General features: G+C 41.1%; 2 protein-coding genes across 3 annotated transcripts in view; one reads left to right on the top strand and one right to left on the bottom strand.

Annotated features, from left to right (window-relative positions):
* The window catches only part of RAB37 (RAB37, member RAS oncogene family), a 92,311-nt gene that overhangs the window by 32,095 nt on the left and 38,033 nt on the right, over positions 1-22,183 (top strand). The gene's annotated exons all lie outside the window — the stretch shown is intronic.
* On the bottom strand, positions 6,099-16,765 carry LOC122756098 (CMRF35-like molecule 1). Its single transcript, XM_044005202.1, has 7 exons — positions 16,645-16,765; positions 12,249-12,581; positions 11,634-11,754; positions 10,756-10,868; positions 7,969-7,991; positions 7,298-7,468; positions 6,099-6,588 (listed from the first exon to the last, which is right to left on the bottom strand). The coding sequence occupies exons 1-7, from the start codon at positions 16,682-16,684 to the stop codon at positions 6,469-6,471; spliced, it is 921 nt and encodes a 306-aa protein (XP_043861137.1). The 5' UTR covers positions 16,685-16,765; the 3' UTR covers positions 6,099-6,468.

Below are 22,183 nucleotides of genomic sequence, written 5' to 3'. Positions count from 1 at the left end.
CAAAGGTAAAATTCCTTTAGATACCACAGTTAAATTAATGCAGTGATTAAAATTTAGAGGACCAGGGGGCAGCTAGATGGTGCAGTGGATAAAGCACTGGCCCTGGATTCAGGAGGACCTGAATTCAAATTCGACCTCAGACATTTGACACTTACTAGCTGTGTGACCCTGGGCAAATCACTTAATCCTCATTGCCCGCAAATAAACAAACAAACCGAAAAAAACCAAAACAATAAAATTTAGAGGACTGGACTCAAATATAGGTTCTACTGTCTTGATTCAGGCATTGCTCGGGTCAATTAAGGCAAATTCAGGAAATAAGACAAAAGGAGTTTATTAACGCTTTGGCAGTTGAGGGGAGGATGAATTGGAGTGGAAAGAGATGAGGTAGGCAGATGCACCAGCAGGCTATTGCAATAATTGAGGAGAAAGGAAATGATGACCTGCACCAAGGAAGTAGCAGTGTCAGGGGACAGAATGGAACGTATGTATATGAGAGATGTTGCAAAGGCAGAATTGACTAGGGGGCAGCTAGGTGGCACAGTGGATAAAGCACCAACCCTGGATTGAGAAGGACCTGAGTTCAAATCCCCGGCCTCAGACAATTGACACTTACTAGCTGTGTGACCCTGGGCAAATCACTTAACCCCCATTGCCTCAAAGAAAAAAAAAGTAGAATTGACTTGACTTTAAAACTGATTGGGGGGGCGGCTAGGTGGTGCAGTGGATAAAGCACCGGCCCTGGATTCAGGAGTACCTGAGTTCAAATCCGGCCTCAGACACTTGACACTTACTAGCTGTGTGACCCTGGGCAAGTCACTTAACCCCCATTGCCCCACAAAAAAACCCCAAAAAACCCAACTGATTGGGGGGCAGCTAGGTGGCGAAGTGGATAAAGCACCGGCCCTGGATTCAGGAGGACCTGAGTTCAAATCTGGCCTCAGACACTTGACACTTACTAGCTGTGTGACTCTGGGCAAGTCACTTAACCCCCATTGCCCCGCAAAAACAAAACAAAACAAAACAAAACTGATTGGATACAGGGAATGAGAGAGAGTGAAGAGTCGAGGAAGATATTTAGATTGTAAAGCTGGGCGAATGGGAGAATAGTGGTACTCTCAACAGCAAGAGGGAATTGGCCCAGCCATTGTGGAAAATAATTTTGCGCCATACCCTGAGAAGAGTGAGGGTTGGGAGGAACGCAATGTTCTGGAGAAGATGGGATGGAATGGGATAATTTGTGCATGTAGAGAGGTTTGCTTTGCCAAGGAGAAGAGCCACCTCTTCATGTGAAAGTGGATATGGGGGCAGCTAGGTGGCGCAGTGGATAGAGCACCGGCCCTGGAGTCAGGAGTATCTGAGTTCAAATCCGGCCTCAGACACTTAACACTTACTAGCTGTGTGACCCTGGGCAAGTCACTTAACCCCAATAGCCTCACTAAAAAAAAAAAAAAGAAAGTGGATATAGAGACAGAAAGAATTTAAGTGCTGTGAGATGAGAAGAATAGGAGAAAAGGAAGCTCTTGGCAGATGGCCTTAATTTTTTCAGTGAGCACTGGCCCTGGATTCAGGAGGACCTGAGTTCAAATCCAGGCTCAAACCCTTGACACTTACTAGCTGTGTGACCCTGTGAAAGTCACTTAACCCCAATTGCCTCACCAAAAAAAAAAAAAGAAAGAAAAAAGAAATACAATGTAAGATTATCAGCTCAGAGGGTAGGGGGAAGAGGAGGTATGGGAGGCTTGAGGAGGGATGAAAATGTTTAGAAAAACCACTGTGGTGAATAGGATAGTAAGCCAATTGGAGAGGTATAAAGGGATTGCTTTGTTGCAATGAAGACCCAGTAGAGATTATGCAATGTAACTTTGTAGTAGATCAGTTAGGAATTTCATTATTTTCTCCAGCTTCATTCAAGCAGCATATGATCAAGAACACAATGGATGGGGGGGGGGCGGGGCTGGGGGGGGAGGGGGTAATCCAAGGCTGAAGCTCAGCAGAGCAAGTTTAGCAACAGCATAAGAGGGAAAGGGACTTCAGAAAAGGGCAGACTGGCTCACCAAGAGTTGAGATGGAGAAAGACAATTGTAGCTAGTTCAAAGAGAAGGTCTGGAAAATAACCAAGGCTATTAAGAAGGGATCTAACTGGAAGAAGCAGGTTAGGCTTTGGGCCTTCAAGATGCCTATTCAGCTATTCCCTTCTCCCACTCACATTCCTAACTAACATGGTACTTCTGGTACCATCCATCCTCATCCTTTGTTTTGGGGAGGCAATCAGGGTTAACTGACTTGCCCAGGGTCATACAGCTAGTAAATGTCTGAGGCCAAATTTGAATTCAGGTCTTCCAGACTCCAAAGCTGCACTCTAATCACTGCACCATCTAGCTGCCCCATCAACCTCATCCTTGTTAGAAACCCAGGGAAGAAGTTATGACAACTTCCATTGGCCATAGGAAGTCCTCATGGTAGGAATTACAAAACATAATTCTCACTCTGTGGCTCATCTCCAGGCCTCTTTCTCTTGTTCCTCAAAGACTTGAACCCTAGTTTCATCCTAAATGTCCCCATTTGTCTTGTGTTTCTCTAGAACTGTAGAACAGGTCTCAGTTCCAGTTCCTGCATAAATTGATTTTTCTTCTGTCTTTATTCTCCCCTACTTGTTCCTCACAAATACGTTCTCACCATTTTACCTTAGTTTCTCCTTTCTTTCCCAACTTTAACATTCTCCTCCAAGCTCATTGTGCCTAGAATAATGCCCCATTTTTCCTGCCTTTCCCATCTTCAGATCTGTTTTCTTTAAAAAAAAAAAAATTGGGGAGGCAATCAGCAATCAGGGTTAAGTGACTTACTCAGGGTCACACAGTTTGTAAGTGCCTGAAGCTGATTTTGAACTCAGGTCCTCCTGACTCCCAGGCCAGTGCTCTATTCACTGTGCCACCTAACTGCCCCCAGCTCTGTTTTCAATGTGAATAAACCAATTTCCCTTTTTGGTCCTCAGTTTCCAGATCTGTAAAATTAAGGGTTTTAAAAACTATTGGGGCAAGGGCTTACTATTTTTGAAGAACTTCAAGGAAAAATTGAAAGCAGTCTGATTGAAATTAGGCTTGGTCCAACATCTTACAAAATATACCACAGTAAGTTATAAATGGATACAGGACCTACATATAAAAGGTCACATCATAAGCAATTTAGAGGAGCAAGGAAAGAGATACATTTTGCATCTTTGGATAGGATAGTTCATGACCAAATAAGGGATAGAAAGATAAAATAGATAGTTTTGATTACTTAAAATTGAAAAGCCTCTATAAAAATAAAATCAATGTAGTTAAAATTAGTATAGTTTATTAGGGAAAAAATCTTTGCAGCAACTTTCTCTGAAAAAGGTCTAATATGCAAGATACATAAATAACTATTCAAATATATAACAAGAGTCATCCCCCAATAGATAAAGGATCAAAAATAAATAAGTGAGGGGCAGCTAGGTGGCGCAGTGGATAGAGCACCGGCCCTGGATTCAGGAGGACCTGAGTTCAAATCAGGCCTCAGACACTTATCACTTACTAGCTGTGTGACCCTGGGCAAGTCACTTAACCCCAACTGTCCTCCCCCCCCCCCCAATTTTTAAAAATAAATAAATAAATAAATGGTCAAAGGATATGAATAGTAAGTTCTCAAAAGAAGAAATACAAGCTATCAGCAATCATATGGACAATATTCCAAACCATTAAGAATAATAGAAATAGGGGGCGGCTAGGTGGCACAGTGGATAAAGCACCAGCCCTGGATTCAGGAATACCTGAGTTCAAATCTGGCCTCGGACACTTGACACTTATCAGCTGTGTGATCCTGGGCAAGTCACTTAACCCCCATTGCCCCGCAAAAACAAAACAAAACAAAAGAATAATAGAAATACACATTAAAATAACTCTGAATTTTCTTTTCATACCCATCAGAATGGCAAACATGCAGAAAGGGGAAAATTATACTTTTTAGAGAAGCTAACCCTGTAGCAAGACAGACTTGCTAATACACTATTGTTGGAATTATGTATTGGTCTATCCATTCTGGAAAATAATTTGATATTATACTTTAAAAGTCACTAACCTGTGAATACTCTTTGTTTTGTTTTGTTTTTTGTGGTTGTGGATACTCTTTGACAAAGCTATGCTACTATGAAGCATATAATCAAAAGAGATAAAGGAACCACACACACAAAAATATTTATATTAGTACTTTTTATTGTAGCAAATAATTGAAAACTAGGGGGTCCATAATTTGGGGAATGGCTAAATAAATTATGATATGCAAATATAATAGAATATCATTGTACCATAAGAAATTACAAAAAAGAGGGGGGTTGCAGCTAAGTGACAAAGTAGAGCACCATCCCTGCAGTCAGGAGGACCCGAGTTCAAATCCAACCTCAGATATTCACTAGCTGTGTGACCCTCGGCAATTGACTTAACCCAAATTACCTCCAAAAAAAGAGAAATTACAAAAAGTATGGATTCAGAGAAACCTAGGAAGACATATGAACTGATGCAGAATGAAGTGAGCAGAACAGGAGAACAATTTCTATAGTAACTACAACATTATGATGAAAAAACAACTTTGAAAGATTTAAGAATTCTGGTCTATGCAATGATCAGCCACTACTCCAGAGGACCAATGATGGGATATGGTACTGACCTCCTGAGAGAGAGACATAGAAAGAGACAGAGAGAGTATGAGAGACAGAGAGGGAGAGACAGAGACAGAGACAGAGACAGAGACAGAGAGGCAGAGGCAGAGAGAGAGGTGAGGGACTCTCAAGGGGCAGATTGAGATATACATTTTTGAACATGGTCAATGTGTGGGTTTGTTTTGCTTGACTGCTTATTTGTTACAATGGAGGGTTGTGTTTTGTTTTTGTTTTTTAAATGATGGGGTGGTAGATTTGCAAGATTTAGGGATTATAAAAATAATGCCCCCAGAGAAAAGAAAAAAAGAAAGAAAATAGGGTGATGAGCTCTTTTTTTTTAAAGTTCAGAATAGAACAGAAGAAGGTTCAAAAATAGACATAACTTTAGGGGGACATGCTGGCTTTTAAATTAATGTGCTTAATTTATTATAAGTGCAAGGTAGATTTGATAGATTCATGTTTTCATGTACTGTCCTCTTTCTCTTTTCTATGTATATAGGAATATTCAAGTTGTTGATTGTAAACTTCTGGCTAAGAAAGAAAAAAAACTTTAAATAAAATGAAAAGGAAATATTTTAAGTGCCTACTATATGCCAGCCTACATTGTGCTAAGTGCTTTACAAATATTATCTCATTTGATCCTCACAACAACCCTTGGAGGTAAGTATGTGCCCATTTTACAGTTGTGGAAACTGAGTTACAGTTTAGTGACTTGCTCAGTGTTACATAGCTAGTAAGTGTCTGAGACTAGATTTGAACTCAGGACTTCCTGATTCCTGGCCCAGTGCTTTATCCGCCATACTACATAGCTACCTCATTTGAAAGGGTTCATATATGTAAAAGCCACAGCTCAGGGCTCTCCCATCTCCAAGAAAGGGAATTCTCTTTCCACTCACTAGCTCTAACTTTACAGAGATTAAGATAATGTCCTAGGAATACCTATTCTCTTAAGAGAAGGAATCAAGCTTCTCTCATGTTCTCTAGCTCAATAAACCTCTAACTGTCTCAGATAAAGCTTAGGAATGGCTTGTGTCTAGGATTTCCCCAAAAAGGGATTGACAAGGTTCCTTCTAGAAGAGTACTCAATATGAAAAGTAGATCAGATATTGCTTGAAGAGAGAAACACAAAGCAGAAGAGGAAGCCAGGGACTTGAGGCCCAGTCTCAGACGTATTATATTCTTGTTGCAGAGTATGTGCAGTTGCCATTCCTTGGGAGGGTGTGTGTGTGTGTGTGTGTGTGTGTGTGTGTGTGTGTGTGTGTGTGTGTGTGTGTGTGTGTGTGTAATTTCCCCCTCTCCTCATTAGAAGTCAGAGAGAGAGGGGGCAGCTAGGTGGCGCAGTGGATAGAGCACCGGCCCTGGAGTCAGGAGTACCTGAGTTCAAATCCGGCCTCAGACATTTGACATTTACTAGCTGTGTGACGCTGGGCAAGCCACTTAACCCCAATTGCCTCACCAAAAAAAAAAAAGTCAGAGAGGGGCTTTCTTGGTCCCAAATGACATGCTCCAAAAAAGAGGAAGCGAGGGAATGAATGGAAATTGTTTTTTCTTTTAAGCTTACCAAGTGGGCAGCTCCTTCTGTTTCACCACCCAAGGCCAATTAGAATCCTCTGGTTAGGCATGTTCTTTAGCCAGAGGCCAGAATACATTTCCTTGGAAGAAGAAGAAGGTGAAGGAGGAAAAGGAGGAGGGGATCAGGAAAAGGAGGAGGAAAAGGAGGAAGTAGGAAGCAAGTCAAGTCAGAGCTAAAGTCTGAGAAGAAGGTACTAGGGAAGAAACTAAGTCTTCTTTTACAAGCTATATTTAGTGTTCTCACTAGGATTTTTCAGGGGATGTTCCATGTTGCTGTATATTGGACTCTGGTCTGGGGTATCCAGAGATAGGGATATATCCTCAATTTTGAGAGAAGCCTGAAAAACAAAACAAAATAGTCAGAGAGAGGCTTGACAGGAAAGGTGTGCAATGGGAGAGAATGCTATGTCTGAGTCATGGTTATGTAAAGAGTCATAAGAAACAAATAAAAAGAGCCAATACCCCTTCCTTACATTATCTAGAGCAGAGAGAATTGGTGGGGTTTCAGGACACCTCAATTTACTAGCAGCAGCTCCACCAATTTCCAAGGCCAATGAATCAGGGACAGGGGGAAGGATCAGTGTGAAGGGGGAAAAGAGATAAGAAGGAAGAAGAGGGCAACTTGACCTCAAGCTTAAAAGGGTCTGGCCTCAGACACTAACTGCGTGACCCTGGGCAAGTCACTTAACCCTGTTTGCCTCAGTTTCCTCATCTGTAAAAAATGAGATGGGGAAGGAAATGGCAAACCACTTCAGTTTCTTTACCAAGAGAACCCCAACTGGGGTCATGAAGAGTCAAACACAACTGACTGAACTGAACAACAACATGGGTTGAACTTTTAAAAACTCTTCCAACTGAGATTCCATGATTCCTAGAAGGCATTTCATCTCTCTGGGATTTAGTCTTCACAACTGTGAAAATGAGAGACTTGAACTTGATCATGTGTAGGGTAACCTTCTACCTCTGACATTCTCTGAAATAAGTATTCTGTACCCTTCAGCATCAGGGTTTTAATTTAAAACACTGCAAATCCAACTCAGCACGTACCATAGTAACATAATCTACTTCGCTGTGGATGCTATTGATTCTGGAGGAGGCTTGGAGAGAAGCCTTTGTTTCTGGAGAATATAGAGGGGAGTCTCTGGACGTCCTTTCTGGATGCAGGGTCAGATTTGCATAGCAAATGCCTTCCTCTGTCTGCTGAGGTACCTGTGTGGTCTAGACAGATGACCCAGTTCAATGTAAATGAATCCACTCCTGATTGACCAAAAGTTCCTCTTTTTCTGACAGACCGCTTTTCAGTGAAGAATTCTCCACCCACCCATATCTATTGGTACAATACCATAACACCACCTACCACCTCCATCCGCACTTTATCTCCATCATATTCTGCCCTGTCCCCATTTTGAATTCAGAAACTTCCTAGATTCCCCTCCCACAATTGCTACTGATTCCTCTGGTCTCCCTTGACAAAGATACCTTCTCCAAGTGCTGCTGTGAGGTTTGAAAACCTTCAATTTCTGCCTCATAAGATAGGACAAATATTTGTATAATAGGGGACTGTCCAATGAGAGCCCTGTCCTTAGAGCACAGTATATATGACCTTCCTGGTAGGTTATACAGAATGTACCCAATATTCTCTGCTAATTTCAATCCACATGAAAACTTTTGGAATGGAGAAGTTCTCCCCCCCACCCCGATAATGAAGACTTTCTTACCTGCTCAGCAAGTTTTTCAGCTTCTAAAAGGGATAAAGACAACCAAGAGTTAGATGCCTAGAGTGAAAATGCCCCTTCATCCATAGAGAAGGGCAAGAGAGACTAGTGGGTAATAAGAACTTGTTTCTATATAGCAACTTATGATTGTAAAGCATTTTGCCTAACTTCTCATCTATAATATGAGAGTGTCAAGCTAATGGATCTCTAAGGGCTCCCTCTTCTCCTCCCCCAGCTCTAAATCCTATGGTACTCTTTGTCCAGTACAACCCTATATGAGGAAAGATAGCATCAATGACGTTCTGGAATCAACTTGAACCAGCTTGCTCAAAGAGCAGATTGTTAAATATTCAGTGTAAGCATTTCCACCTCCGAAATCAGCAAACACCATGAATCAGAACTTGATTTATTCTTTTGTTGATAATCTAGACTTAAGAAAGTGTTAGGGGCAGCTAGGTGGCGCAGTGGATAGAGGGATAGAGTACCGGCCCTGGAGTCAGGAGGACCTGAGTTCAAATCCGGCCTCTGAACATTGACACTTACTAGCTGTGTGACCCTGGGCAAGTCACTTAACCCCAATTGCCTCACCAAAAAAAAAAAGTGTTAGAGAAAATGTTAATAATACAGATAAAACTAAGCAGTGTGTTGTGCCATTTTTTCCTCTGGAGAACTAGTTATTAAATATTTACCAGTGCACTATTAGATACTACCTATGCTAAGAGAAAAGTAATGCAGTATTTTTTAAGGAAGCAATCAGTGTTAATTGATTTGCTCAGAATCACACACTAGTGTCTGAGGCTAGATTTGAACTGAGGTCCTTCTGACTCTGGGACCAGTGCTCTATCCATTGCACCAGGTAGCTGCCCCAGTAAAGCAGTATTTTTAACATAAACTCAGAGAGGTTATCTGATGTGTCCAGGGTTATTCAGCCAGTAAATGGCAGTGCTGGACTTGAAACCCAGGTGTTCTGGGTCAAAGTACAATAAGAGTTCATCTATACCGGCATTTCCAAATGGACAGTTTTTACCCATCTCCAAAACTTTTACTACCAGAGAGGGTCTTACATCTCCAAATATATAAACTCAAAACAATCCATTCCTCCTTCTCCTTGAATCCTATTCTTCCTAATCACCTCATCCTACTTTTTCTTTGTCTCCCCAAAAGGCAGATTGATTCAAGGTTGTTGTTTGTGGGTTTTGGGGGGGGTAAGTTAGATTTTCCAGTCCCAAACCACACTATAGTTTCATTTAAGAAATGTTTTTTGCCCTCCATTACTTCCTAAAGAATCACTGGGGGCGGCTAGGTGGCGCAGTGGAATAAGCACCGGCCCTGGAGTCAGGAATACCTGAGTTCAAATTTGGCCTCAGACACTTGACACTTACTAGCTGTGTGACCCTGGGCAAGTCACTTAACCCCCATTGTCCCGCCAAACCCCCCTCCCCAAAAAAAGAATCACTGGATGTTAGCAGAATTAGGAAATAGGGGTTCTGATTTTAAGTCCCCTGATTTCTCCCTGTGAAACTGAGCACTTAAATACTTTAGGCTTCTCCCCATCCAAAGGTAGGGAGACATCCTCCCATCTCTCCCCCAACTACCACCACCCCTGAACAATAAGATACACACTGTAACAAAGAAAAGGCTTAATTCATGACATAGACAGATTCTGAGAATTAGCCAGAGCAAATGTGTCAAATATGAAAATGTGGAAGTGGAGCTAGACAGGAAAATGATGCAATTCCCACCAGTCCGAAATAGAAAACTTGTGAAAGAACAGAGTGCAGTGTTAGGAGAAAAGGGACATTGTAAGGTCAGAGAGAAGCAGGGAAGATCTTTCAATGATGTCCAATGCTCCCAGGCTGGATGTGAAGATGGAAGACATACATAGCATCCCCAGGCAGAAGTTAAAAATCCCAGAGCCACTGCTCACAGAAATTTAGCAGGACTGCTTCAAAAAGGGTAAGATAAAGGGGTAGATAGTAAGTTTTACTTGTATGTTTATATAATACATACTATATAAACATATTTATACAATATGTGTTGTGTAAATATATTTCTATATAATTGCATATTATAGTTCTATATTATAGATTTATATATACACACACAGAAATACCTATCTGTATACTTATATACACACATACACACATATAGCACATCTGTCTTACATCTGTCTCAGCCCTCTCTCACTGAGCTTTCTTATAAAATCTACTAAATTGGATGGACAGCTCCTAAGTACGCCTAAAGCAATTTCTTTGCAGCTCAGAGCTCAAATGGGAAATCCACCGGGAAAAGGGAACAGAAACCACATAACCAAGGAACTCAGATATGTGACCCTGGCTTTCTGCCTGGGTTTAAAAATGAGTTCCCTAGTTAGTGACCCAGGGAAGTAATATTCTGGTGATGTGGTGAATGGAGGTGTAGGAAAAATCATCTACAGCTAGATCCTGCTCAATAACGAATCATCGATAATGAATCTCTGAGTGGTTATATTATTCAAATTTATACTGCATATTTCCACTGTGCTAGAGCCAATTACCATATCTTACATAATTGTAGTTTTGAATAGTGTGTACCACTTCCCTTCAATATCCACCTCAGGACCCTTATACAATTAATTCTTCTAGCTTCTCCCTTCAAGTTAAAACCTGCATTTCAACTTTAGAGATTCTCCCCACTGATAGGTACCCTTGACCTTATAAAAATGTTTAGAGGGCCCAGAAGAAAATAATTTTTCTCATCTCCTTCCTCCCCCCTACTGAGCCCCTCACATGCTCAGGGATGGCTCCTAACCTTTCCTGTGTTTCCGCCTCATTCTCCAAGCCAGAATTGAGACCCCCACCAACATTACCAATAAGATGCCAAAGATGATGGGCAGCAGGACTTGGAGGTCTGTGATTTCAAACCTAGAAAGAAAAGGAAACCCCAACTAAGGGAATGCTCATCTCTGGGAGTAAATCACAATAGACTTAAAACTATAGAATCTCAGATTTAGAGCTGGAAAGATGCTTAGATATCACTTTATCCAACCTCCTTATTTTACATAGAAGGAAACCAAGGCCCAGAGAGGGTGGAATGACTTGCCCAAGGTCATACAAATAGTAAAATCAGAGATGGATTCAAACTCCCATCTTCTGATTCTAGACCCAGTGACATTTCAACTGAAGCTCACCAGTTCACATACTCTGGTGGAGTGGTGATGTTGGAAACTAGGGAGATGCCCAATGACAAAAATCGCTACCTCTTTAGCAAATCTTGGTTTCTACAGAGAATTCCAGTTTTCTGAATTTAATGAAAAGCTGGGGCTACCAAACATCAGTGAAGCCCACATTTAGAAAAACCAACATGGCGGCTGAGAGATGAAAGATAGAACCTCACCAAAGGAGTAAATATTATTGTGTGAATCTGGAGTTAGATAGAAAGTAGGAAAGGCCTTGACAAAGCAATGTCAACAAAACAAAAATGTATTTAGCATTTGCATGGCCCTGCACAAGGATGGGATACAAAGAAGATCCAATTCCCTACCCCAGATAAAATCACAGTAGACTATCAGAGGAGTTGGTGATTCCTCAATGTTATGGCTGAGATCTATTTGGCAAGGACTTTCATTGATTGATCTGGGTTCCTGTTAGTACTATACCTGGGGGTTGAGTTTCATCAGTTTCCCTTACCTTTCATAAGAATATTTGTTTACCATTCCTGTGAGGTTTCCTGTGCTTGTTGACATAGTTGTAGTTCTGGTTCTGGTATTGGTGGTTGTCTTCCCTGTGGTGGTCCTCCCTGTGGTTGTTGCTAAATAGACAAACCAGGTCAATTGTCACTGTCTGACAAATCTTCTTCCTACCACACCCTTATAACACAACCCAATAGCTCTGAACTTTGGTAATTGGTAATCCCATAGGACATTGGCTCTTAGAAATATGGGACTGGGTCTCTGGCATCTCTACATGATTTTTATACACGATCAGGCATAACATGCATTTGGCATAATTCCCCCTAGATACATAACCAAAAAGGTGGGGCGGGGGGTGGGGGAAGGAATCTTGGCTATTCTAGAGAGAACTTCCAACATAGGCTCAGGAACTGAGTTCCACGGACCATTGGATGAGGCTCAGCTTCATCCAAGCCCTCTGAAGGCAATGAGGACACAATGAGAGGCCTAGGGCACAAAAGGATGCCAGTATAAACACAGATATGAACCCATCTCATCTAGATCCCCCTAAATCTGACCCTACAGCCTGCAACTGAGGGTAGGGGCACCGGAATATACTACAGGAATCTCCTACCTGAGAAAACAGTCACTGTAATCTGGTGTCCATAGTCACTTCCTATCTTCTCAATCCCACACCAATAAACATCTTCATCTGTTTTCCTGATGTTTTTTATTGTCACTGTGAATATGCGTGCTGTGGCATTGTCCCGGATGGACACATGGTCATTTGTTTCCATTGATTCTGTGGTTTTAACAAGAATTTTACAATCACTCCAGCTAGCTCCTCGGCACCACCACTTCAGGTAATTCTCCCATCCTGGGTTATATTGACACTGTATGATCCCCAAACTATGCTCTTTATAGTTCACTTGTTTAGGGCCCCATACTTCTCCGTCGGAGAAACAACCTGAAAAATAAAAATACAGAATCTCATTTCCTCAGGGCTAAAACCATTGAACTGTGAGTAGCCCCTGAGTACAGTTACCTTCAGAGATCAAGAGCTCCCTAAATTTGAACTAGAGTAGATTGCCAAAGAAATATAGACATCGGAATGACCTCAGTGTGTAAGGAAGTTAATGTTTTAAAAAAAATAAACTAAAAGGAGCTGGTGATTTATTAATAGAGGTAGCTGAGTGGTGCAGTGGATAGAGCCTATCTTCTCAGATGAGGAGAATCTGAGTTCAAATCCTTCCTCAGACACTCCATAGTTATTTGACCCTGGACAATTTATTCACCCTATCTATACCTCAGTTTCCTCAGTTGTATAACAACAACAACAACAACAATAATAATACAATAGCACCTACCTCACAGAGTTATTGTGAGGGGCAAATGCATTGGCATATATAAAGCATTACATAGCTGTTATTATTATTATTATCACCTAAGTGGCCCAGCAGGAAGTAGACATGTTTCCCTGGAGAACCCCGGGGATGGCAAAAGAAGTTCCCCTGGTCCTTCTTTTTTTAGGGGGCAGGGAAATGAGGGTTAAGTGACTTGCCTAGGGTCACACAGCTAGTAAGTGTCAAGTGTTTGAGGCTGGATTTGAACTCAGGTCCTCCTGAATCCAGGGCTGGTGCTTTATGTACTGCGCCACCTAGCCACCCCCTACTCTGGTCCTTCTTAATTCTATTGCCTTCCCACTAAGATGACCTCCAATTTACCCTCTGTATATCTTATTTGTCCATCATTGTTTGCATGCTGCCTCTTCCCATTAGACTGTGAGTTACTTGAGGGCAGGGACTGAGTTTTTGCCTTTCTCGTATCCTTAGCACTTAGCACAGTGCCTGGCACATAGTTGAAGATTCATAAATGTTTGGTCACCAGGAAGGATGGCTTGGGCCTTTGATGCTCATCTCACTAAATGGGAGAGCCAACTCTTAAGACCAAAGGGTTTGAGAGTATGCTCTGTATGCTGGCTAGATGCTTTGGACATGGCTCTTCAAGGGTATAGTGGTCCAGATACAGTTGAGTTTGACACCATCCCCAAAATAGATTGGATTCATCCAAAAAGTCACAAGACCTACCCCAGACCCTCTCCCCTCCCTCTTTTCACCCCCCACTTCTGTAGCCCAGTGCTCTGCATGCAGTATGCATTTAATAAATGTTTACTTATATAACCTGTCTTAGGGAAGAGACTTAAGAGGAGACTCTATTGTTTTCAATTTAGGTCTCATTTACCTACTATAAACCTTGATGGCCTGTAGAAATGCTGAACTGGGACAGCTAGGTGAGCACTGGCCCTGGAGTCAGGAGAAACTGAGTTCAAATCTTACCTCAAACACTTACTGTGTGACCCTGGGCAAGTCACTTAAGTCCGATTGCCTACATCTTCCCCCCCTCTCCCCCCAATGCTAAGCTGGGGGATATTTTATTTAGAGCTTACAAATAGGGTAAGATTGAAGGAGAATGCATTCCTTATGCTAGGGAGAAGATGTATTTCTTCCTTGAAAGTTGACTGGAGGGGCAGCTAGGTGGAGCAGTGAATAGAGCACTAGCCCTGGAGTCAGGAGGACCTGAGTTCAAATCTGATCTCAGACACTTGACATTTACTAGCTGTGTAACCCTGGGCAAGTCACTTAACCCCAGTTGCCTCACCACTCCCCCCCCAAAAAAAAGGTGATTGGAGGACTTGAAGTTCTTGGTATCAAGTAGGAGGGCGATACTGGACTGTATAAGCTTGGCATTCAACTCTTCCTGAATGCAAGGTTGGCTATCTAATCTCCCATACTGCCTCACAGATCCAGTTCGATAAGACAAAAGCATAACCCAGTGAAGTAGGGTCTATTATCAACCCATTTTACAGATGAGGACACTAAAGTTCAAAGGAGCAAAGCAAAACTTCCAGATGATCACTGAACAAGTGACAGAGGTTGGATTTGAACTCTGGCACTTAGCATAATGCCTTCTATAAAAATAGGTTCTTAATTAATATACATTTGGGGGCAGCTAGGTGATGCAGTGGATAAAGCACTGGCCCTGGATTCAGGAGGACCTGAGTTCAAATCCAGCCTCAGACGCTTGATACTTACTAGCTGTGTGACCCTGGGCAAGTCACTTAACCCTCATTGCCCTGCAAAACAAAAAACAAAAAAAATACCCTGATTTGAATTAATATACATTTAAACAAATTGACTTAATGAATCTTATTATAATTAGGGAAAGAATTTCCCTTCTGGACTTGCTACAATTACATCATCCGCTTTCTATGGGGTCTCCATTACTTTAGGAATAACATTTTTTTCCCATTAATTTTTTTTTTTTTTGGTGAGGCAATTGGGGTTAAGTGACTTGCCCAGGGTCACACAGCTAGTAAGTGTCAAGTGTCTGAGGCTGGATTTGAACTCAGATCCTCCTGAATCCAGGGCCAGTGCTTTATCCACTGTGCCACCTAGCTGCCCCTGGAATAACATTTTTTAAAATTCTATTTTATTTTCAGTTCTAAATTCTCTCCTCTCCACCCCCACCCTCTCCACCCTTGAGAAGGCAAGAAAAACAAAATCTGTTACAGATAAGTATAGTAATGGAAAATAAATTATTGCATTAGCTATGCCCCCCCCCAAAAAAAAAAGAAAGAGGAAGGAAGAAGAGAGAGAAAAGAAAGAAAGAAAGAAAAAAGAAAGAGAGGGAAGGAGGGAGGATGGAACAGAAAGGAAGGAAATTTGCTTCAATTTGCACTCTGAATCCATCAGCTGGATGGATTTGGAGATAGATAACATGTTTCACCATGAGACCCTTGAAATTGTGGTTGGTCATTGTGTTGACTGGTCACTAAATCTGTTAAAAGTGATTTTTTTTTTAAAGGCATCTCTTGTATAAATTGTTCTTTTGGTTCTGCTCATTTCATTCTGTATCAGTTCATATAAGTATTCCTAGGTTGTTTTTTTCTGCAACTATTCCCTTCTTCATTTCTTATAGCACAATAATGGGAATAACAATTTTCCCTCTCATTCAATTCCTGCAACCCTCTCTCTCCCTTATTATGGTTCTCCCTTCATCTTTTCTCTGCCCCAGATGACCTCTTTTTTAACCAGTCTGTTTGCCCAGCTTACTACATTCTTTTCTTGAGATTATAGAACTGAAAGAGACTTTAGAAGGTATCTAATCCAAAAGCCCAGCTTTACAAATGAACCCAGAGAAGATAAGTGACATGGCCAAAGTAATAAATAAATATCAGAGGTAAAATTTGAACCCAGGAGTTCTGATTCCAGAACTAGTGCTTTTCCCAGCATACCATGCATGCTGCCTTCCCCTGACTGCCCAGAAATGTTTGTACTTCCTCCCTGACAAATTCTATCTTTCCTTCTTTCAAATCCCTCATCCACATTCCCTTCTTCCCCCAAAGCCTTCTCTAACTTTGATAGACTGTTGAAAGGAACTAAAATAAACCAGGGGAATATATTCACTGACTCTATGGAGAATGCTAAAGTAAAGGTTTTCCCCCACCGTTACTTGGTGTTTGGTATCTGTGTGGCAATGTACAACTGTCAGCCTCCTTTGTGGGTATTCAGCTGCTGGGTAGACATAGTTGTTCTTAGGATAGCTCATTTGATTTTCAGTAAATGTGCAATTTGCAATGGAGATTATAAGTACATAGTAGATAATAAATATTTGAAGAATGATTGGCTGATTAATTGAAATAGTAATAGAAATATTTTCCTGGAGAAGCAATCCTAAAGTCATTCATAAGGACTTCTAGAAGGGGACATCAGTAAAAATAGAAAGATAGTCTCATTAATTTATATGTATATATATATATATATATGTGTGTGTGTGTGTATATACACACACACACACACACATGCACACAAGCATGGGAAAAGATCTCCTGTACACACACACACACACACACACACACACACACACACACACACACACACACACGCTACATAGTTTCCCTTGGGTATTTTCTTCCAATTAATCTTTCCAGGAGAGCTTTTCCTATGCTTGGATATTCAGTTTCCACTCACCTGGGAGCCAAAGAAGGAGAAGGGCTGATGGCAGATACATTCTCTTTTCGCATTACAGTGTCTCAGTCTGTCCAAGGCAGCACACTAGAATTCATCTTTTCTGCTTTTCATCCGTTCCGCTTTCTCTTGCCTCTCATCCACTTCCTTATTCTTTTATGTCATATTTGGAAACAAAATTAAAAGAGGAAGGAGGCAAAAGGGTGACATGTTTTAGTAACCACTAATTTGCAAAAGTAAAATGTTGGAGCAGCTAGGTGGCACAGTGGATAGAGCACCGGCCCTGGAGTCAGGAGGACCTGAGTTCAAATCCAGCCTCAGACACTTGACACTTACTAGCTGTATGGCCCTGGGTAAGTCACTTAACCCTGATTGCCTCACCAAAAAAAGAAAAGAAAAGAAAAAGTAAAATGTCACGGGAAAAATGGTTCATGGGGGTCCTTAGGAATTCCTCTTTAAAGAATTACACCCTCTTGTACACAAATCCAATTAGAATAAAATAGTATTTTATTTGGGTACTAGAGAAAAGGAACCAAGAGAGAAGGGGAGATGGTTGAGAGACATGATTCTCTGAGATACCTATTTCTTCAAACAGAAGAAAAGCAAAAGCTTTTATAGCTGCTAGATAGGGTGGCCAATGGGGTGACCACCTGACTATGGAAATTGGGAGGTAGGGAAAGCTTGAGTGAGGAGTGGTTGTCCTGACTTCTGGAGTTATTTCTGTACCCTGGCACTGATCAGGCAGCAGTCATGCCTAATGAATTTGTCTCCTTTACTTCTCTAGGTGTGTCTGTCCTTTAGTTTAGCTGGCCAGTTTAAACTTTAGTAGTCCCACATTTCTTGATATGTCCCAACCTCATATCAGAGTAAAGTTGCTTTCTGTACAGGGCTAAAATTCTAGCTAGACTATCTAAAAATCTAATGAGTGGTCGCCATAAATTATAAGCTTTAGCAAGAGTTTAGACTTTTAAGTATTTATTAAGGAGCATAGGAATTTGGTGAGGAGAAAGAAAGAGGCCAAGGTTCTTTCATCTATCTATCTCAGGGAGCCAGCATCTCAGCTCCACTCAAACCCAGGTCCCGGGTGAACACTCCTTCCTCCTCCCAAAAGCCTCTTGTGAAAACAGGAAACAGGGTCGTACACACACACACACACACACACACAGCTCCAAGCTAATTGGTTGGTAGCTTTGATTGACAGAACTAACAGGAGGTTCTACAGATGCCAAGTTCCGGATGCCTGCCAGCTTGTTAATCACATGTTTTCTCCTCATGGCAGAGCTTCTCTACAGTATCTCTCCAGTAAGGGGTGCAATTCCAATTCTCATATCAGTAAACAAGAGAGTGTCAAGTGCATAGTTGTGATAAGGACTGAGACTAGTGTGTGATTTCTTGTATTAGAAATAGTCAAGCCCCTCAAATTAATTTGTTGGATCTCAGTTTCTTCATCTGTTAAAGCAGGGAGTAGATTTATACTAGATAATCTCTAAGGTTCCTTTGGACTCTAGACATTTATGTCTCTGTAATACCAGCTTCAAAAACAACTAGGTGGCATAGTGGATAGAGTACTGGCACTGTATTCAGGAGGACCTGAGTTCAAATCTGACCTCAGACACTTAACACTTACTAGCTGTGTGACCCTGGACAAGTCACTTCACTCCAGTTGCCTCACAAAACAAAACAAAACAAAAGTGTATAAGACCCTGAGACAATGGCAGTTACCTATCCTTCTGGAGTCCATTTTAACTGTGAAAGCAAGAAAGAGACTGAGTGGACATAGGAACAAGGTCTTATATGGAAATACATTTTGCATGACCGCATGTGTATAACCTATCAAAACCTATATCAAATTGCTTGCCTTTTCAATGAGGGAGGTGAGGAGGGAGGGAAAGAATTTGGAACTCAATTTTAAAAATAAATGTTGAAAATTGTTTTTACATATAAGTGGGGGGAAATAAAATACTAAATTAAAAGAAAAAAAGAAAAAAAAAAGAAAAAAGGTCCAAGAGAACTTCTTTCCCAAGAGAAGTTTTAACTCTTGCAATAAAATATTATTAGCACAAGAAATGATTATTTCGGGGACAGCTAGGTGGCACAGTGGATAAAGCACTGGCCTTGGATTCAGGAAGACCTGAGTTCAAAATCCGACCTCAGACACTTGACACTTAACTAGCTGTGTGACCCTGGGCAAGTCACTTAACACTCATTGCCCCATAAAATCAAACAAACAAAAAAATAAAACGATTATTTCTCTCTTATATTAATAACTAATTATTGTATTAGGACCAAAAGTTTTCCCCTTTTCTATTTGTGTAGGAAATCTTTCTAAAATACTTATCCACCCAGGATGACTGAGATCCAACAGACAGTAAAAGAAATTCTAAGTTTAGAATAATGGGTGCCTTCCTCCTCATTGTGTTTGCTCAAACAGGTCTGGGAAAATGTAGATCCTCCCTTCTGTCAGATAGGTGATGTGAGAAATAGAACTCCAATAACTTCTGGAACTCAGCGTTGGTGATGTGTCAAAGGCTCATTTATTGTCATTCTCGGGAGAACAAACCACTCCCTAGTGGAATGAACATCAAAATGGAGGCTCACAGGCCTTTTTATCTCCTAACACAACTGGCCCCTCCCCTTCTTCACCAATTACTCAAGGATTACAATCCCCACACCAAAACTCCTCCCCCACATTGACACAGCTCAGGAGAAGATCTAATTGTGACCAGCCTAGGGTTTCCCTGAATCATTCGATTTTGTTTGCTGGCGGGCAGACCTTTTCCAGATTGAGAGGAGCCCAACCCCCATTTCCTCACAGGTGATATGGAAATTGATGTGTCTTTGACCAAGATTTAGGTGATCCAAGTCACTTACCCCTAGGACCCTCATTGTAACATAGCCACCTTCTCATTGTAATATTCATTCTCTCATTGTTAAGCAATAAGAGTTGATTGCAACCCTCAGGAACACCTATTTCTCAAAGGGCATATAAACTATGAGTCCACCACCTTGAGGGGTCTTTGGTCTAAGAGCGAGACAACCAAATGACCATACTTTTATTAATAAAATGCTTGTTGCCAAAAAAACTATGTTTCTTGAACCTTTTGAAATGCCACATTAGCTGAAATCTTAAGAATATATTTTAATAATTGGCGTCCAGAAAAACTTAAGGGATGAGACTATTTCCAGAATTGAAAAGTCAACAATAGCAGGGATAGGGGGCAGCTAGGTGGCGCAGTGGATAAAGCACCAGCCCTGGATTCAGGAGTACCTGAGTTCAAAATCTGGCCTCAGACACTTGACATTTACTAGCTGTGTGACCCTGGGCAAGTCACTTAACCCCCTTTGCCCCGCAAAAAAAACCCAACAAAAAACACCAAAAAACCAAAAAAACAATAGCAGGGATAGAAGTGACTTGAGTCTTCCTGACTCCAGGGCCCACTGTGCCACCTAGCTGCCCAACCTTGAGAAATTAGGGTGAGGAAAGATTATGGAAAAAGAGGTTTCTAAAGTTTATTTAATAAATACTATTTGGGGGCAGCTTGGTGGCACAGTGGATAAAGCACCGGCCCTGGATTCAGGAGTACCTGAGTTCAAATCTGGCCTCAGACACTTGACACTTAGTAGCTGTGTGACCCTGGGCAAGTCTCTTAACCCCCATTGCCCCCCCAAAATAAATAAATAAATAAACAAATGAATGAATGAATAGATAAATAAATAAATACTATTTGGGCAAAGACCTGCAGCTTATTGATTAATGGGGAAAATGTGATTTTAGTAATATGCAAGGAAATATCCTAAAGGAATCCCTTGATTGCCTTGGAATCTGAGATGGGAATGAGTAAAAGAATGAGCCAGATGTCCACATTGGCTATCATGGGTCATGTCAACCCTAAAACCTTGCTACATCTCTATCAGTCTAAGTTATTGACATTATGAAAAGGCCTTTGTAAACTACCCTATTACCTAAGGCATTCTTAGGGATTCTGAAGGTCTTTGAACTCTAAAAGCTTACAGACACACAAAGGATCTAAGAAGAATTGATACACACTACTCAGATAGCTTACATCTATTCAAACAGATCAAATTTACCTCAACCCAGCCTCTGAAGTCTGTTCTTTATAGTTTCTTATAATCAGTACTCAGATAATAGTAATGTTTTTAAGTCTTATCAGCAAGCTCTGTTGAGAATGTCTTCCAGACACATTGGAGGGGTTGGAGAGTCAGTGGCATGTCATGAAGATGACCCAGAAGTTTTGTAGTGGGCCTGATACTGAGCTCAAGATAAGATGAAATAAAATTCTAAAAATTAAAAAAAAAGAAGATAAGATGAAATAAAATTCTAAAAATTAAAAAAAAAAAGAAGATAAGATGAAATCACAGGAGTAGGACCTTCAATTCTCCATAGAGATGGAGGCTAAAGAGCATAGTCAGGAAGCAACATCCATCCCCACACACCAGATGCGTGATCCACCTATGTTACACAGGGATCCTAGACTCCAGCCCTGATTGGCAAACATTTCGCCTTATTTTGCCAAGTCTTAAGCCCATTAGGCCACTTCCTGGGTATCTTCATGCCATGCTACCTCCTCACCAGCCTCTACTTCCAACCCATGACCCTGGTCTCTGATTGTTGAGCATTTCACCTTATCACTTGCTTAATCTCAGGTCCACCATGTCAGTTCTCAGTCATCTCTATGCCATCCATGGCCATACCCTAATAAAATGTGATAAAGCATTTAGGATTCAGAGTCAGGGCATCTGGGATCAAATCCAGCCTCTGCCACTATCTTTATGACATTGGACAAGCTGTTTAACCTCTCTGAGTTTCAGTTTCCCTATCTTTAAAATGGGAGGATTGGACCAGATGCCTTCTACTGTCCATTCTAGCTCTAAGTTCTATTTTGTGTCCCCATGGCTTCTCTGATCCTAACATCCAAAAGTGGAGTGAAATGATTTGGGAGGTAGTGAATTTCCCCTCGCTGAAGAGATGTAAGTGTAGTATTCTCTTCAAGATACTCCCCTAAATCTCTAGAGGCAATCTGTGCTTCTTTCTATTGGCACTTTGTTTTCTGTTCAGAAGTTCTGAACGATTTTCTTATATTATTCTTTTTGGGGGGACAGGGCAATGAAGGTTAAGTGACTTGCCCAGGGTGATGCAGCTAGTAAGTGTCAAGTGTTTAAGAACTCAGCTCCTCCTGAATCCAGGGCCAGTGCTTTATCCACTGCGCCACCTAGCTGCCCCCTATTATTTCTTGGCTTATAGTATTCAAGTTTGTTTTACCTTTCTTATTCTTCTGGGAGATATGTAATCCTTAAATTGTTGCAATTCATGCTGCCTTCCAAATCAATATGTTGTGCTTATATGAAGATCTCATGCTTTCTTTTAATGTTTTTGCTTTTTGCTTCTCTTTTCCAGGTTGCCCTTCACTTCTGTGTATTTATATTCTCAGTTAATTGTTATCTTTTTTGTCTCTTTGGTGAGATTTGTCACTGTAGTTTTCCTATTTTTCCCATTATTTCTGCTGTGTAAAAGGTCTTAATA

The sequence above is a fragment of the Dromiciops gliroides genome, chromosome 4 (assembly GCF_019393635.1).
Source record: "Dromiciops gliroides isolate mDroGli1 chromosome 4, mDroGli1.pri, whole genome shotgun sequence".
Classification (NCBI taxonomy): Eukaryota; Metazoa; Chordata; class Mammalia; order Microbiotheria; family Microbiotheriidae; genus Dromiciops; species Dromiciops gliroides.
Note: the sequence above shows the minus strand (reverse complement) of the source record. Positions and strands in the feature narration are given on the sequence as shown.